Consider the following 14,982-nt stretch of genomic DNA (forward strand, 5'->3'; position numbering starts at 1 on the left):
CCGCGTGGTTGCTGGCTCGAGCTGTGGCATGGAGGAGCTTCTCCCACCTCAGCGTCTCGGCAGAATTGCGGCACGATTCCAGGGGTTTCCTGGGCTGTTGCACCCCCACGTAGTGCCCGTTCTCATCTAGGTCGGGGGGAGAGGGGGCAACTGTGCAGCACTCCAAGGGCAAATTTGTGGGGGGGGGGCTTGTCTTCCTTGTATGCCTGGCTGGAGGGGAGCGACACAGATGTGCCAGCACATCAGTGCCCCCTGGTGGCCGATCAATATGACAACTTTTTAACAATGACACTGCAACAAGTAAGGACATTTGCTAGAAAATAATGCATGGTGGCAACAAACTCAAATCTACCAACTATAAAAATGAGCCAACTGGAACCAGAGCAGGGTAATTGGCCAACATTCTGGTACAGTTCAGGACTCTGTCCTTGCTACACTGCTACCAAGGTCTCAGCCCTTCAGCACCTCCTTCTTGACCATGACCCAGAGCAACATTTTAGGATGTTTCTCCTGATCTACACAATGGTGGATCACTGCCATAGGCACAGGAGGAAAACAAAAGATCCACCTCTATGCAGGGGTGAACATTTCAGTAGAATTAAAAAAAAAGGCAACTAACAAAACCAGGATTCAAATGTTACAGCGAGTATACTTACTTCTAAGGTACCTCTTCCTACTGGACTAAAAGTAGGATACAAAAAAAAAAAAAAAGAAAAAAATTCTAAATCAAAAATAAAAACTCAAAAAAATATGAAATGACACATTCAGCCATTTGTGATTCTGTGCATACAGATCAGGGTTAATTTCATGTTCTTTTACAAATGTTAGATTAGTTGAACAGGACATAAAATAAAATTACTGGAAACAAAACACAAGTTCTGTAAATTACCATCCCATTTCTCTTCCCCTTTTTCTTGCATCCTTTTGGAACACTCCGCTTCTACTCCGCTATCATGCTCTCTGAATTCTCACGTGCTCTTAACCGCCCCCACCCCCCTCTGACATCTAGAGTCTGCTTTTATTCCACTCAACCAGCCTGCCCACAAATCACTCCCCAACTTCTGCTAATCACAATATACGTCCATCCCTTCCTATTCTTTTGGATTTACATGTAGCTTCCACATGCTGGATCACTATCCTTTGTTCATCTCTCCCCTTGTTATTTCTGGCTCTGCTCTATCGTGGTTGTGGTTCCCATCCCTCGGGTTACTCTTACACAGATTTGGGGGAGGCTGGTGGTGGCGAGAGCCCTACTCACTTCCACTACGTTCCACTACTACGGTGCTCGCAGAAATCAGTTTGAGTCCTCTTCAGTCATCTCTTTACACTATTCTGCTTTCTTCTAATGGTTAAGATAGTCACTTATACAGATGACTCCCACATTTCTTGCTCCTTTCCTTAGCTTCAAGCTAGCAATCTCAAAAAGGACTTCAAACGTTAAACATTCGATGCTTTCTCACTCATTTAATTTAATCCCAAATTTAAATTGCATTCTTCCCTGCCCACCCCTCCATCTTTACATTTTTTGTTTTAAGCGCCCATGGTCTTGCTCCTTTCTATGTAGCTTCCCTGGTTTCCCCTGATGAGTAGACAGTGATCTTTGCTCATCTTCTCATATCTTAGTATTCCTTAAATCCCGTTCCTCTTTCTACCCTCCCATTTTCTTTTTAGCTCCAAGACGGATTAACTTTCTCATGTGCTCAATCAAGCGTCAGTGGTTTCTTTGCTTGCCCGAAGCGTTGGCAAGCATTTCCTCTTTCATAGTGCTAAACTTCTCTTGCCACGTTACACTCACTTCTACAGACTTGCTTTCTTCTTCTCACCTCTTAATTGCTAATGCTTGCCTTTGCAAGGTTTACTTATTTCAACTTTTAAAAAGTTGAAATTATCTATAGAACACTTTAGCGAAATTGCTTTATAAATCCAAATGAGTAACTACCCCAGCATCTTATTGTATTTCTGTGTATCTGAAAATCAGGCAGATGATCAGTGCACACGCTTAACAGATCTCTCCAGTACATACCTCTGACGCGTCCACTGCAGACGCATCCAGTGCTTTCTCAGGTTCTTCTTGTACTATGTCAAACAACTGAAACTCTCCACAGATGACCGGACTGGCTAATGTAGCATTGCTGCTTTCTTTTTCACGTTGTGTAGGCTCTTTCTGCTCTCCAGAGTCTGTGTTGCCATTTTGTTCAGCAGCCCCTCCATTTGCCAAAGTTTCGGTTTCTCCAACATAGTCAGGGCGGTGGCTGGCAACCAGACGATACCGGCTTTCCTGCTGGTTTGCAAGCTTGGAGACTCTCAGATCCTTACGAATTCGGTGGGAGCTTCCCAGCGAAGGTCGGAGAAATTGGGCAGCTTTGTCCCGAGAAAGAGCCTCTTGGATATACTTCTGAATGGGTTCATTCTAGGGGGGGGAAAAAAAGGAAACATGTTTTATACGGTCTATCATTTTAAAATAACGGTTATATGTTCTTTTGCCATCAGGTTTTTTATTAGGAAAAAAACATTACACTGAAAAAAAAAAGGGTCTGCCCCAATCCCCCTTTACCCATTATTGTACCCTTATCCCAAGCCCCTTTGACCCCTTACCCTCCCCTCCTATAATGTTATAGTGTAAAAAACTTGGCGGCAAAACAGTATACCAAAATAACATTTTGCTTTACCAACTACGAAACATTACAATGTTATTACAACTATGCAGAATCATAAAATTGCATTATCTTTAGGCTCAGAATTTGCAGAAGCCTAGAGGCTCTGCTGAGAAAATAAAATTAGGCAAGGTGGAGTCTTTTACTACAGTCCATCTGGCAGAGTTGAACATCAGCTGTCAGCAGAGATAATGATGTAAGATTGATTTTTAGTGACGGGATGGAAGGTATTTAAAAAGCAGAGTGAAGAGAAAATTCCTTTCCCCTGTTCTGATGTAAAAGGAATGGAAGCAATAGCATGTACATTCCTGTGGAACTTATAGCGAGTTGAAACTCCCCATCCTTTTGTAGGAGAAGACAGGCCTGGTCCAGAAGCTACCCGATATGCCTCCCAGAGTGTGGATGGAGTGGGATTCCCCAGGATCGTGCTCCAATGCATCGTTATCTGAAAAGATGATCTGGGACCACAGGTTCCGGAATGCCCCAGAAGAGTCGAGTCAAGACTAGAAATAGGGAACAGAGCACTTACAAATGTTCCCCCAACGTACAAAATTAAACCAACTAGGACAGCCCAGCATGTAAGGAGGGTGATGTCATGAAGTGAAATTTGATCGTGGCACTTCAACGGGCTTAAATAGTGAAGGAGGGGGAAATTCACAGAGCATGGAAGTATTCTGCTAGGAATGCAAATAACCACTGTACCTGTGGAGCAAGAGTCAATGCTCTTGGTCAGCGGAGGGAGTGGGCCCTGCTCACAGTGGGAGTGCTGTTGATCCCCATCTACACTTCCAAAACAGAATGGAGGGTGCCACAATTCACCTACCAATTAAGAACCGACCAATAAATTCTAATATTCCCAAACTTGAAATGTATTTTGAGGGAACAACCCACTATGATCCCCTAAAACAAGCTGCGCCATAGAAGAACCAATCCTGGGCCGGCTAAGGGCATCGGCCACCAGCGCCATTAAAGAAGGGGGAGAAGACTGCAGAAGTGCTCCCTCGCGGTCTTTGGTCCGGTATCTGTATAAAATGTCAGAAAAAAAATAAATGTATATGGTTTAATTGTTCGAATTTCAGCTGTACCAAAATTTCGTACAGCTGAAAATGTCTAACAATTCTACCATACGTGACTATTATAGCGAACAAGGGCATCTTTCACACATGTGCCTGCATGCGCTCAGCTTCAAGAATGCTGGTCCCCCGCTCTCATTTGCCTAATTTGCTGCACTCGCAATCCCTTTGAAGTAGACCATTTAATTTGCACTGCGTATTTATTTTTTATTTTTTTAAACATGCCATGTATTTCCCATTTTATATCATCGCGTGCAATTAGGGAACTAGGAAGCTTTTAGCAGGTAACTGAAAGTAAGGTATCATGTATTTCGCACTCGTAGTTCCTACAAATTATACTTCATTTCGTGTACTATGTTTAGCGGTTCTGCTATTTATCCTCACATTAACATTATGCTGCATTTACAACTTTTTTCCATCATTCGTAAAAATATACCTCTTTTTTTTAACAGCTGACTTTTTGCATTCAACATGTTCATGTACATCCATTCGATCCACTCTGTGGCTACATGGGATGGCGTGGTGGGAGGGAGTCACTGTATGGGAAGAGGAGCTGTGCGACAGTTGCTATGGCAAGGTGATGCCAGAGGGTCTACCAAAAGAGCGATTGTACAGAGGAGAGGACCAAAGGACAGACCCTGCTTGCCCAACTGCATGACAGGAAGGAAGGCCTGAATGCAGGGCACTTCCTTGAGGGACCTGAGAAATAAAAAAATGCCTGGCAGGAGCACAAGAATCTAGTCTGCCTAAAAAGGCAGAACCACGAGTAACACCAGGAGGTAGCAGCTCAGGAAAGCATCTGCCATACGTTTGCCTTCTAGAATACGGATGGACTTTAAAAGGGATAGGTTTATGAACACTTTGGTTGGCCGAATTTGAAGAACTCTTGTAGTAGGCTTCAGGTTAGCCTGGAGCTAAGACTTCAAAGAACAGGTTTGAACTTTCTGTTGGCCATGACTTTTGAACTTTGGTTGTTAGAATAGGGAGACAAAAGAATACGTTGGTGTATTAGGGATTTCCTTTTATTTTCCTAGCACTCACAAGCTTCATCCAAACTAAGACCTTATACTACCAATCGCAATTAAACGTAACTTGTGTTGTAAGGGTTCTATGTGAAAATGTCCCCAGGGAATGAGTCGCCAGGTAGGCGATTTTCCCCCTGCATCCCTAAAAGCCTTCTCCCACATATTCTAGGACAGGTATTTACTATTCTAACTCCAGTCCTAGACTATTTGGGGGAAAGTACTCGATTGTCATGAAAGGGCACATTTGGGGAAATGTCACCCCCCTGGAGAACTTTTCCCAAGCAACTATCACTGGATATCGTAAGTGTTGTCATCGTTTGAACTACCCACAAATCGCAGCTGCCTCTGCACAGAACATATCAGGTGGCTACTAGTTACACGGATCAAAATAAAGATTTGATGAGCAGGCTAAAAGAAGCTTCTTATTATCAGGCATCCCTCTGTGATCAGGACCTACCTCGGGTATTGAAAAGGTAGTGTACAGCATGCTGCAACTCTCAACTTTCACATAAGATGCAAACTATGCCTTTATGTCCATTGCATAGGAGCTTTCTAGAGGAGTTTCAATGCTCCTCTGTAGACCATCTCAAATGAATAATTATTGTCACAGGCAAATAGGTTAGCAGGGAAGTCAAACGTTGCTCCCAATGGCTATTCGTACCAAGCTAAACTAGCACGTCTTGGCTATCATCAAAAGCTAAATACCGCGCAGCAATTTAATTCCTAAGTTATCTAAAAGATTACATTGTAAAAATCTAACAGAATTGCCCCCTCAAGCACAGAATCATGGGGCAAAAAAAATAAGATTTAGTTCCATTGCCAAAACGTATTCGGCTGTAAAGGTGACTTGTCCCACACCTCAACATTTTGCTTCATTTGCAACTTGTGATTTATGCACCCGATCCATTTGCTTCCAAATTATTGAAAGAAGGATACAATATGTAGGCCTATATTAGTATATGAAACATAGAAGAATATTGGAATGACTGCAAGCAATGTAATTAATCCTGGGCGTAATGAAGGAGCTAAACAATATCAGGCTGGCGTATAAAATGCAGTATTTTTGAATATCTTAAATGGTAACTGTGGGCATACCGTCTATAATATTCCCCAAATTATGTGAATATTCTTACTATGACAATATGGAGGTTCATAAAAAGACGTATAGCCTGCAAAAACTTCACATTCCACATGTTTGTGTAATAGCCATGGGCGCCATATTGACAGACTCCCATTGAGGCTTTCTAGCCCTATTGATAGATTTGCAAGAATGGATCCCAGACATCCCTAAAAGTATGTTCTCAATGAACACTCCGAAAGCCGACATTTCAAATGATGCGACTTATAAACTAATATGTAAAGTTAGAACTAGGTTTGTCTTACCAACCAGAACCAAAAAAATAAAAAATAGGATTTATTTTGGTTACCGCACGAACCCTTTTATCCAGACTCGCATATGGCGATTTAGCCACAGCAGTATAGGGAAGGAATTCATTATTTCGGCCTCATTTGTTCGAGTTTTTCCACATTGTCAACATGCATTCTTTCTTGCATCGCCTTCCACCGTCTCGTTATTTGTTGTACCACCAACTAGCACGTGCTACAGCCAGCCTTAGATTGGACGCAACTCCAAGAGTTGGCATCAGCGATTACTTTAAGTGAATGCATCTTCTTTGGAGTTCAGTCCTTTCTTAGTAAATTCTTTGAGTGAATACTTTAAAGATTAAAGCGCATTCGGATTTACACATATCCTCCGAAGGACTAGACCTAAATGCATTTAAAATGGTTTCCTTTCATAGAGGTATGTTCCTCAAAAGTACTGCGACAAAGAAGGAACAAGAGCAATGACTATTGGCAAGTGACCTCTTCATGCATTTTGTTTCACTGTATGCACAAGTCTTAAGACGGTTTAAAAAACACAAACACGATATGTTCACATGCAAATTGCATTCTGTTATTGTAATCCTCCTTTCAGGGTGGGGAAAATAAAGCAATAATCACTTATTTTTGCCCAATGTTCTTCCATTATTATGTATATGCTGCAAAGTTAACTGTGATTTGTGTAAGAGGCGAAATATTATTTTAGCTCTTTTAAAACCTAAACCTGAAATATTTGTGCCAATTAAGAGCTGAGACACATGTGGTCAAATGCTATTGCAGACCGGGCTCTACCCCTTAGGTCACCACCTTACCATTGTGTGACCCGGTGTAAATTAATCTCACTGTGCCCCATCTGCCAGAAATTGGGAGTACCTAAAAGTGATTCAGTTTACAGTTAACTGCATTTAACACAAAAAAAGTGTGATTTAGTAGTGTTACTCCATACCTAATAACAATAGTGTCCATATTTTATTTATTGAATAGCAGCACATCGATTTGAGTTTGCAGTACATCGATTTGAGTTTAATTCACTCTTGGCAACTTGTAAAATCACTCAACTATGATGCCAGAGTATTGAAGCCTGAGGGCAGTCTTTCTGTGGGGTCACTCCCTGATACTAATACAAATTAGGGGGCCCACCACATGTCTTCGGCCCACAGTCTCAGAAATCCTAGGACCGGTGTTATGTAACATTTGGTACCCCATACCTTTCCGGTATCGCTCGGACATGGCTGTGTTGGAGTGGGGCACCTTCTCATTGCAGATTGGCTGCATTAAGCCCGAACACCGGCCCCTCTTCCGAGCTGCCACATACTAAAGCAGCAGAGTACCGAGCTGCAGTCCGTTGCAGTAATAGATAAACATCGTTTTTATACAAGGCTGAGAGAAAGCCTTGTATAAAAATAGGAGGCTGCCACCGAAGAAGCCGTTGTTGTAAAGCTTTCTCTCAGAACAATCAACTGCGTTTTATCTATACCCGCAACGGAACGAAGCTCGACATTTCATAAACTGCTGCGCTCCATTGTGGTAATGGCAAGTTACAGCGTATGAAATGTTTAAGGCTCCCTATAGATTCTGTTCTAGTGGTGAAGAATATCCTATTGTCCAGATGTTGCCCAGCAGCCCCTGGTGCCGCATCTTGGAGTTTATGAACCACCCCTGTGCATCTCACCCATCCTCCTGATTGAAGGGCTTTAAACACACCATACAAGACTTCCACCATAAGGTTCTACACTTTCTCAATATGTTATATTAAGGAAAGAGCGCGAACAATTTCAACAAAGTGATACACCCTTGTCATATGCAGCCACAGACTGCTTACATAAATCAAGAAATTAAACCTTTCAAAATACGATTTTCCATCAGAGGCACAAATTGAAAGAACCACAGAGAGCTATACATACGAAAAGTCGGTGGGTACAAGGTGCGTCTGTGAAAGACAGCAACAGGAACATTGACAAGATGGAGCGCACTGATACAACAAGCATTAGCAATGCCAACAGTTTGGGCTTTTGAGTAGGCATGGGAAAGGCACTTGCCAGGCACAGTCGTATTAGTATTGAATGGCCATTGATAGTTGCAGGTGCAAAATGATGCAAGTACCTGGGCATCTTAGCAGTGCCCAACAGTATACACAAGCCAAAGCTGTTGACTTTGCCAATGCTTGTTCTTAACAGGACTTCAATGAAAGAAACACAGAGTGCTTACAAAATCAAGCAGCTGAATGAAGACCTAGCTACCACATTTTTACTACACCAGTAGCGTGTTTACAGCACCAATTAGGTCATTAGGTCTCAGAAGACTGCTTTGAAGAAAAAAAAAACGCTGGCAGGCACTTGAGCAAAACGTTTGATGGCAAAGATTGATTAGAGTCAGCTCAAAGAGTTCCCATGGGGAGGCGTTTTGGGCGGGGAGGTGTATAAGCTAGGTGGGAATGGCCATAGGGATTAGCATGGCCATAGGCAGTCAATGGGTGGGTAAATAGGGCTCCTCCTCATATGCCGACACCAAAAGGGTTTCTATTAAAGAGGCTGGTACCTCAAAAGTAAGTATTGTAACAAGGAACAAGAAAGAGAGACATGGAGGTAATGTGCCCGAGTGGTATGTGTAGAAATATGCATTTGCACACAAAGTTGACTTCCTTAAATAAAGCACATAACAATAACAAGACTAACAAGATACTGTATTATTCTTCATAAAGCACCTATGGTGCTATGCACCCAGCGGGTGTGCAAAGTGTAGGTCGCTCCACAAGCAGGAGACCGATGGGTACAACCTCTCTGCCCGCCGCTCCACAATTTTCTGTGCAGCGCATTGCAATGCGCCCACACTCCTCACTGCACCACGAGCAGTACACCCTTGTGGCGTGGGACGGAGCGATGCGGGCAACACAGCGCGGCACTACAGTATGCTGTGCATGAACATGGAAACAGCAGGCGTACACTTTGTGCTTCTCGGCCCTTACAACATCTGCAGGTAACAAGACCTCAATTCAGAACACAAGTGGCATACCGCTTGGTGCACGGGTGCAGCAGGCACGCATTATGTTGCCTCACTTTTACAATGGCCTGGGTTCACAGACCCCGAGTCGGGAGAAAAGTGAGATGTTGTGCTGCTGCAATGTCCTTTGCTCCCACGTCCTTAGTTCAGAAAACGTGCATGAGTGGAGTACTGTACTGATGTACTCTTCTGTGCAGCTCAATACAGAAGCCCTGCCGGATTATTTGTCAGTGCTTAGGATTGATAACAGCCTTCCCTTCGAAGCCCCACTGCCACAAGCTTGTTAAAACAGGCTCCTGCATGTCCAGATGCCCTCGCACTGCCTCTGGGCTCCCTCTTCACTTCGGGTCTGTACCTGCAACCGTACAGTCCCTTCAACCACCCGCTGTCTGCACTTAGAGTGACCTGCACTTCTCCCCTCCTCACCGCTCCCAGATCTGAATGACAAGGCCTAGTAAGATTGTTGTTTTTGTCCTCCCTTTGTTTCCTTGTATTGTCGCGCCTAGAAACAGTTGTGTACATGCGCATTATAAATGTCATATCAAAACACGTTAGCTGCTTCAAGTACAGTACTTGATGTAATCCCCTGGTATAACAAATTCTGCCATACCAGATGATACTCTTAGAAAGATTTAACAGGTTCAAACTCTGTTGGCTTCTCCTGGTTAGCCTCTTGGTTTACCACAATGCGTCACACAACTTCTGCCAGTCTTTGGCTTTGCCACATGGTAGTTATTCATAAAGGTGGTCTTATTTATTTTCCACCTTTCCATTAGGCTCTTTGCCTGTTGCCTTTCATCATCTCGCAGCTTTGCCCACAACGTTTTCATTCAGTTTGGCACTCAATATTTCCTTTTCACAGCTGGGGAAGAGTTAGGTTGGTTCATAGGGAAAAGGGGATACCATGTCTCTCCCGTATGTACCCCATCCCCTCCCCCCCAGCTCCAAGGACACTCCACCCAGGTGATCCTCCCTCGCTTCTCCACCCCCAGGGTCAAAAAGTGATGGCCGTTCCCTGGCCACCTGAGAAGCGGATACAGGGGGGGTGGGGCAGAGTAGGAGTGAGGATACCCTCAAGTTTCTCACATACCCTACCCCAATGCAGGTTTGACCGGTGTGTTAATGACTCCAATCAAGCATTCCCACTAAGTCAGTGCCTTGTCTGGGATTGCTCAAGGGAAGCCCTTATTTATATATTTTTATCTGGATGATGAACCCTTGTATAACGCCCCTCTCTTAGAATCCCCCTGACCCCACTGAGCCAAGAAGTAGGTTTGTTTTGCAAATTAAAAATGTTTATTTGAAAAATTAAATAGATATATATATATAACACTTTTATAATAAATATTTGATATCACACTTAGACATATGACAGTGATCAACAATGGATGATGTTATACTAGCACACTGGTTTAATTACTTAGGAGTAATATAGAGGATAAGGTAGCTGAGAATGCTTTATATGGTTCAAGGAGATGCAAAGATGAATAAAAGGCAGTACAGAAATAAACTTGATAGGATTTCAGCAAAAGATAATATGATCACTTTTTCGCTGACAATTCACTCCCCCCCTATGCAATGTAAGGAGATGGAAGTAACACACACAGTCTTCAGGAATGCAATCACAGTACAATACGAATTCAGTTCCCCGCTAGCAAGCTTATAGCACCAGGGATGATTTTGAAACACAGGCGAAAGACTTTCAGGTGATTTGCAAGGGAGTGAAATATGCTAAAATTGATTTTAATTCCCTCTAGAGGTTCAGGGTGAATGAGAGATACTTTAAAATCAGTTCAGGTCCACACTAACAATGATTAATGAGGGATTATCAGGTTGAAAACGGATTTCAGTAATGGAAGCAAAGGACAGATCTTTCTACACGTGGTTGAAATGAAGCAAAATGTCAAATCGCAGCACTTTTTTCTGAGTGCGTCGAGCACAATTACGGAGGCGCTACAAGGAGTAGCAAGTCGGTTTAGAGCTTGTTGGAAAGCTGGGAATCTTAGCTTTACAAAAGTAAAATTTCGTTCCTAGGATGCACGGTTACAAAGATACGGGTGATTTTGTGAAGGTAGTTTTTCAGAAATGAAATTGCAGTTTCAGAATGACAGATGCGCTTTGGAAGGTTTGAATCAACAGGATGGCCACACAAGTTCTTATGATGCAGTTCTAAACAGGTTCAAATGTTTTGAATCAGATTATTTAAGCTAAGAGATGGGTTCTGCACAGTTCTAGCTGTTTACTCACACTATAAATTTAAAAGGAATGGCCTCGTCACAGATCTGGTCAACAGGTTTAGCTTCGGTGCCCTCTGCTCGGCGGGTCAATCAGGCACCGGTTCGGCTCACAGCGGTCTGGTCTGGGTCTCTGGTTCTGCTGGTCTGGATCAAGTGGACTCTGGATACTGCATTGCTTTCTGGGTACTGGTTCTGTTCTGGATACACAGGACTTAGCAAACAGCAAACCGCACAGCCCGGTGGTTGAATAGTTTGCAAAAGATTTTGAGGCCTGCTGAAGAGTTCAGCTCTTTGGAGTTTTTGTTCTGGAGTTAGTCTGGATCTATGGAGTTCTGGATTCTGGAGTTCTCCGTCAGCGTGCTGCGCAGGAATTCAGTTGAAGGTTGGAAAATGAATGTCTCTGGGCCTGGATGAAGCAGCAAGGTCTGCATCAGGTAAGTGTGCACCCAAGCACTTAAACACATATCCTCTTCTATGAGCCTGGCGCCTAAGGCGCCAGGACTGGGGTCCGCTATGAGCCTGGCGCCTAAGGCGCCAGGACTGAGTCCAAAGGGCCCCGACTTGGGCCCGCTGAGACTTCCCTGGGGAAAATGATGTCTGCCTCTGGGGTTGCTGGGCCCGGCCTGGCTCCTTAGAGGTAGGCATCATGACACACTCCCCTTTGCTTTTACCTTAGAAAATCATTTTCACAACTAAAACATATTTCCCAAATACACAAGTGGTTGACATTACATGTACATATCATAATACTTCGGGTAGGTCTCTGTTCCAACTCTGATGTTTCTAAGAGCCAGGGTTCAAGAATGGCAACTTATTTTCGTTTTTAGTTGGTTTACCAATATTGGATTTTTACCAGTAATTACACAGATGTACACCGCCTTTCTACACATATTCCAGTAGATTTTCATTTTTCTAGAGTGAACCCATTGTCTGCAATCTCCATAATTCATGGGGTTTTGCCTCAGAACATGGTACAGATTCCTAACACCTCTTAAAATGTGCACAGAAAAATCACAAGAATAATGATTTTAATTATATAATTTTGGCAAGTCCGTACTATGAATTATCCATCTTTTTAAAATTATGCTCTGGCCCATAGGGGTGTGGTTTCCCAAAGCACAGGGTGGAATTTCTGGTTTGTCCACTTCCTCCAACTCGAGTTGCTCACAGAGGAACTGCCCCTCCCCGTTTCTCTCAAGAGGAAGCCATTTACGACCCAACCCTAATTTAACATTTGCCTGAGCCAAGGAAGGCTCATTGTTCCGTTTCCCTCCAGTCATAGGTGCTCCTCCCCTGATTCAATCAGGGAGGTGTCATCTCCTTTTGGTGGGGGCAGCAGAATGCAGCCAGGCCTGGGAAGAGTGGCTGAGCAAGTTTCAACTCCTGTCGGGGGTAGTTGCCGGGCAGAATTCACTCTCTTCAAGCCAGGCTTCAGCCATATGTCACTTTTGTTCCCAGTTTTCCTACATCCAAATCAAACTTACAATTTTTGCACATGCAGCTAGAATGCTGATTCTAAGTTCAAAACTATGACATTTAAACAGTTGCAACCTATGCGACACTCAAAGTAGGTTACTCATTCATTTTAAACATTTCGATTTTAGTGGCTTTAAATCCAATTTCACTTCAGCTGCTGACATCCACAGCTCAGCCAGTTTCATTAGAAACATTATTTTAGGCTCTTTCTTTTCCCAGATTTTGTATGCACACAAGAACACATTCTGCCAAATGTCTGCTGGTGTTCAGTGAGATTTTTGAATATCTTGCAATGTTTAAAATAGGCATTTTTAGCTTGCATTTCAGAGAAACAAAGGTGATTTCAAAGCGCTTTCTGAGCTAACAGGCACTGATGTTTTTTCCTTTGGCACCACGTTTCACTCATGGCGCTTCTGGCCCATCACGCTCGCACTGGTGGGTGGCAGGTCAGGCGACCATTTTGGTGTGCGCAAAACTGCGCGGTTTTCCTGGATTCTGGTGCAAACGTGGGCTATTTCAGCCATCTTGGATTTTCTGAGCCCACAGCCCCAAATGTTGCAGCATAATAGTCCAAACGTGGGTCAGGACACCCAACAGGTGTGTTTCATAGGGAAACCGGGAGAGGAACTCTGTTACCTTGCTCTCTGCCCTTACAGTGTTCTACTGTGAAGCAGTAAGGTTGGAGGTCCAGGAACCTCTGCATTACCCAAGGGTTGGATGCTTTCCTCCGACTAATCCAAACTAACGGAGAGTGGCCCGTTAAAAGGCAAACTAGGAGGTAATATTTTAGAGGAATCACTGCTCACTTAATTGCCAGTGCTTCCAACTCCATGACAGTAGTTCTTTTCTCTGAGGAAGGGCTTTCTGCTGATGTACAGAATTAGATGTTTCAAACCATCATGGTTTTGCGACAGAACAGCTCCTAATCCCGTTAAGGAAGCACCAGTCTGGAGGATGAAGTCTTTGGAAAAATCTGCAACTTTCAAAACGGGGCTTTGACATAGGGCTTGTTTCGAGGTTGTATTACAGATCTCAGCATCCTCTTCCCATTTGATCTTTTGGGGCTCAGCGTTCTTCAAAATGTCAGTTAATCTGGTGGTCTTGCTGGAGAAATTTGGAATACATCTGCGGTAGTAACCAATTAACCCCAAAAAGGTCCTCAGATCCTTTTTGGTTTTTGGAGTGGGGGTTTTCAGGACAGCTTTAACCTTCTCTTGCTGGGGTTGGACATTCTCCACAAAGAATCCCAAATATTTAACCGCAGATTGGGCCAGCTTGCATTTTCTGGGGTTAGCATTTAGCCCTGCTTTTCTTAACACTCATGACTGTGTAAAGGGAGCACAGGTGATCTTCCCATGTCTTGCTATGGATCACAATGTCGTCTATACAGTCTCCACAAAAATCTGCAATTTTATCCATCACCCTCTGAAATGTCGCAGGAGTACCATGTAGACCGAAGGGCAGGACTTCGAAATGAAACAATCCAATGGGAGTAGCAAAGACAGTTTTCTTTTTATCAGGGCCACACAACGGAACTTGCCAATACCCTTTCGTTAGATCTATTGTTGAAAGGTAGAGAGCATCACCCAGCCGGTCAATCAAATTGTCGATATGGGGCATTCGTTAAGCTTCAAAAAGGCAGAGATGGCGTTCACCTTTCTAAAGTCAAAAACAAAATCTCCAACTTCCATCGGGTTTTGCCACCAACACAATGGGGGAGGACCACCAAGGATTTTAGAAGGTTTGATGATGTTAGTCTCAATCATGTTTTTAAATTCCTGGACGATTGTCTCTTTTCTAGCTTTAGGCAATTGAGGTTTTAAAAATGTACCATTTTGCCTACAGAAGTGCGGGTATGGTGATATTTCACTCTTCTGGGCGCCTCTTTAAACACATCAGTGAATTGTCGTATCAGGTCATACAGGTCTTGCTTTTGATTATTACCGAGATCAGGGGGAATTAAGGCATTGTTATTCAGGTCTCCTGGTCATAGACAGGATAATTTTACAGCCTGGGATTCCAAAGGATTATCGTGCCATTCCTTTAATAGGTTTATATGATAAACTTGGGTTTAAGATGGTGGTCCAGTTGTGCGATATTATAATTACATGGACCCATTTGTCCATGCCCCTTGGAT

The 14,982-nt window shown here is 43.4% G+C and overlaps 1 protein-coding gene across 1 annotated transcript in view; it reads right to left on the minus strand.

Annotated features, from left to right (window-relative positions):
* SLC7A6OS (solute carrier family 7 member 6 opposite strand) overlaps positions 1-14,982 on the minus strand; it is a 184,909-nt gene that overhangs the window by 105,961 nt on the left and 63,966 nt on the right. The window contains exon 2 of the mRNA XM_069653667.1: positions 2,024-2,410. Within this exon, the coding sequence (XP_069509768.1) occupies positions 2,024-2,410 (387 nt within the window). The remainder of the gene's footprint in view (positions 1-2,023; positions 2,411-14,982) is intronic.

This window comes from Ambystoma mexicanum, chromosome 1p, assembly GCF_040938575.1.
Source record: "Ambystoma mexicanum isolate Mex_15411 chromosome 1p, UKY_AmexF1_1, whole genome shotgun sequence".
In the NCBI taxonomy this organism is placed as follows: domain Eukaryota; kingdom Metazoa; phylum Chordata; class Amphibia; order Caudata; family Ambystomatidae; genus Ambystoma; species Ambystoma mexicanum.